General features: G+C 38.5%; 1 protein-coding gene across 1 annotated transcript; it reads left to right on the forward strand.

The window, feature by feature from the left end:
• The first annotated feature begins 548 nt into the window (after nt 1-548).
• On the forward strand, nt 549-1,918 carry LOC108544961 (putative ataxin-3-like protein). The gene is made up of 2 exons (XM_017896387.1): nt 549-881; nt 1,146-1,918. Exons 1-2 carry the CDS (start codon nt 648-650, stop codon nt 1,710-1,712), a joined length of 801 nt encoding a protein of 266 aa, XP_017751876.1. The 5' UTR covers nt 549-647; the 3' UTR covers nt 1,713-1,918.
• Nucleotides 1,919-2,252: the final 334 nt, after the last annotated feature.

Below are 2,252 nucleotides of genomic sequence, written 5' to 3' on the forward strand. Positions count from 1 at the left end.
AGATGTCTGAAGATCATTTGGTCACTAATGTTTTTAAGGCCCACATCATCTCTAACTAGGATACCAGCAAAGTCCCATCTTCATCGCCACCATGAGTTTTATTGTCATCTATTGAGTGGAACCTTCAAAATTCCATGGATATTACTGTGGTCAGTGACATCATAAATTACCCAGAGACTTCCAAAATCCCATGATGTCCGTTTGGTTAAAGCCCATGTTATTTCTTTCCCAGTTACCTGCCAAATCTTCTGTTTAGTACTGTGGTAAATTTCACCTTTATTCACTTACTAAAACCATGCCGACAACCATAATTAGAGAGACATTATATTTTATAGGACATCTGAAAATCAACGGGCACTACCATGGTTCAAGTCACCATCATCCCCTATGGGATGACTCCAAAATCCCATATTCACTTTAGGTTTACCATCAGGTCTTGACTAGATACTGGCAAAACCACCTTGGTCACAATAGTGCTTTGTGACATATCATCCCTTACTTAAATACCTACAGAAACCCATGGTCTTCATAAGCTTTGAAAACCTAACACCTATTTCATGGCTATCTACAAACTGCCCAGATAACTGCCATAGCTGGGCATATAACATGTCCCCGCATATATACAAAAACTCACGGTTAGAATCAACATGGATTTCATCTTTCATGAAAAACAAGAAGGCTTCCTTTGTGCTCAGCACTGCCTGAATAATCTGCTGCAAGGAGAATATTTTAGCCCTGTGGAATTAGCTTCAATTGCACATCAGCTAGATGAAGAAGAGAGGATGAGAATGGCAGAAGGAGGAGTCACCAGTGAAGACTATCGCGCATTTTTACAGCAGCCTTCAGAAAACATGGATGATAGCGGCTTCTTCTCCATTCAGGTAATATGCAACGCCTTGAAGTTCTGGGGTTTAGAGGTCATCCATTTCAATAATCCTGAATATCAGAAGCTCGGGATTGATCCTATAAATGAAAGATCTTTTATATGTAATTATAAACAACACTGGTTTACTATCAGAAAATTCGGAAAACACTGGTTTAACTTGAATTCTCTCTTGGCGGGTCCAGAATTAATATCAGATATATGCCTTGCAAATCTCTTGACTCAGTTGCAACAGGAAGCATATTCTGTATTTGTTGTTAAGGGGGATCTGCCAGACTGTGAAGCTGACCAACTGCTGCAAATCATCAGTGTTGAAGAGATGGATAGACCAAAACTTAATGGAAAAAAATTAGCCAAAGAAAAAGACCATAGAGTCTATAAAACAGTTCTTGAAAAAGTGTTAGAAGAAAGTGATGAGTCTGGAACATCAGACCAAGACGAGTTGGATTTTCAGAGGGCCCTGGAACTAAGTCGCCAAGAAACCAATAGCGAAGATGAAGATCTCCGCAGGGCTATTGAGCTAAGCATGCAAGGTAGTTCCAGAAACACATCGCAAGATCTTCCAGGGACATCATGTGGAACTCCTGCTTCGGAAGAGCCAAAGAAAATAAAAGACTATTTTGAAAAGCATCAGCAGGAACAGAAGCAGCAGCAACAACAGTCAGATCCGCCAGGTCACAGTTCATATCTACACGAAAGGCCAACAACAAGTTCGAGAGCAATTGAGAGTGATCTCAGTAATGACATCAATGAAGACATGGTACAGGCCACTGTCGACACTGTTTCAGAAATTATGAGAAAGAATCTGAAAATCAAAGGAGAAAAATAATGCCTTCAAAAATAATTTAGTCATACTTTGCAACATTATCCTACGTGATCATACTGTAGGATCCATTTTGGTCATCTGTCAAATAGACGAGGAAATAAGTCTTCTAGATCGTTTGCAAACAAAATGGTGAGAGAGATGTGGGACTAAATAATGATCATTCAACTAGTAGCCAAGGAGACATTCAGCTATTAATTAAATTTAAAATAGCTTTCAAAATGTTCGGTTTTTTTGTTTTTTTTTTTAGTGTGCAATATCTAACGTGTCTAAAGTTGGGGCATTTTCGTGAATCTTTTGTATACTAACTAATTAGCTCTTGCCATAGAACTTTTTCCATATGGTCTCTTCTATTGTAGATAATGTGGCTCATTTTGAACCAATTTAACCTTTCAGGAAAGTGTCTCTTGTCTGTTGTTGATCATAGTAATGGTTTTAGAAGGATAAACTGTTTGCCCTCCAACTATGTACTGTGCACTTAAGTATATTCTTACGTTATTTCCTCTGATCACAATTTCTGCTACCTGGTCCTTAATTATTTTCCAC

The sequence above is a fragment of the Rhinopithecus bieti genome, unplaced genomic scaffold (assembly GCF_001698545.2).
Source record: "Rhinopithecus bieti isolate Rb0 unplaced genomic scaffold, ASM169854v2 scaffold_28532, whole genome shotgun sequence".
NCBI classification, from domain to species: Eukaryota; Metazoa; Chordata; class Mammalia; order Primates; family Cercopithecidae; genus Rhinopithecus; species Rhinopithecus bieti.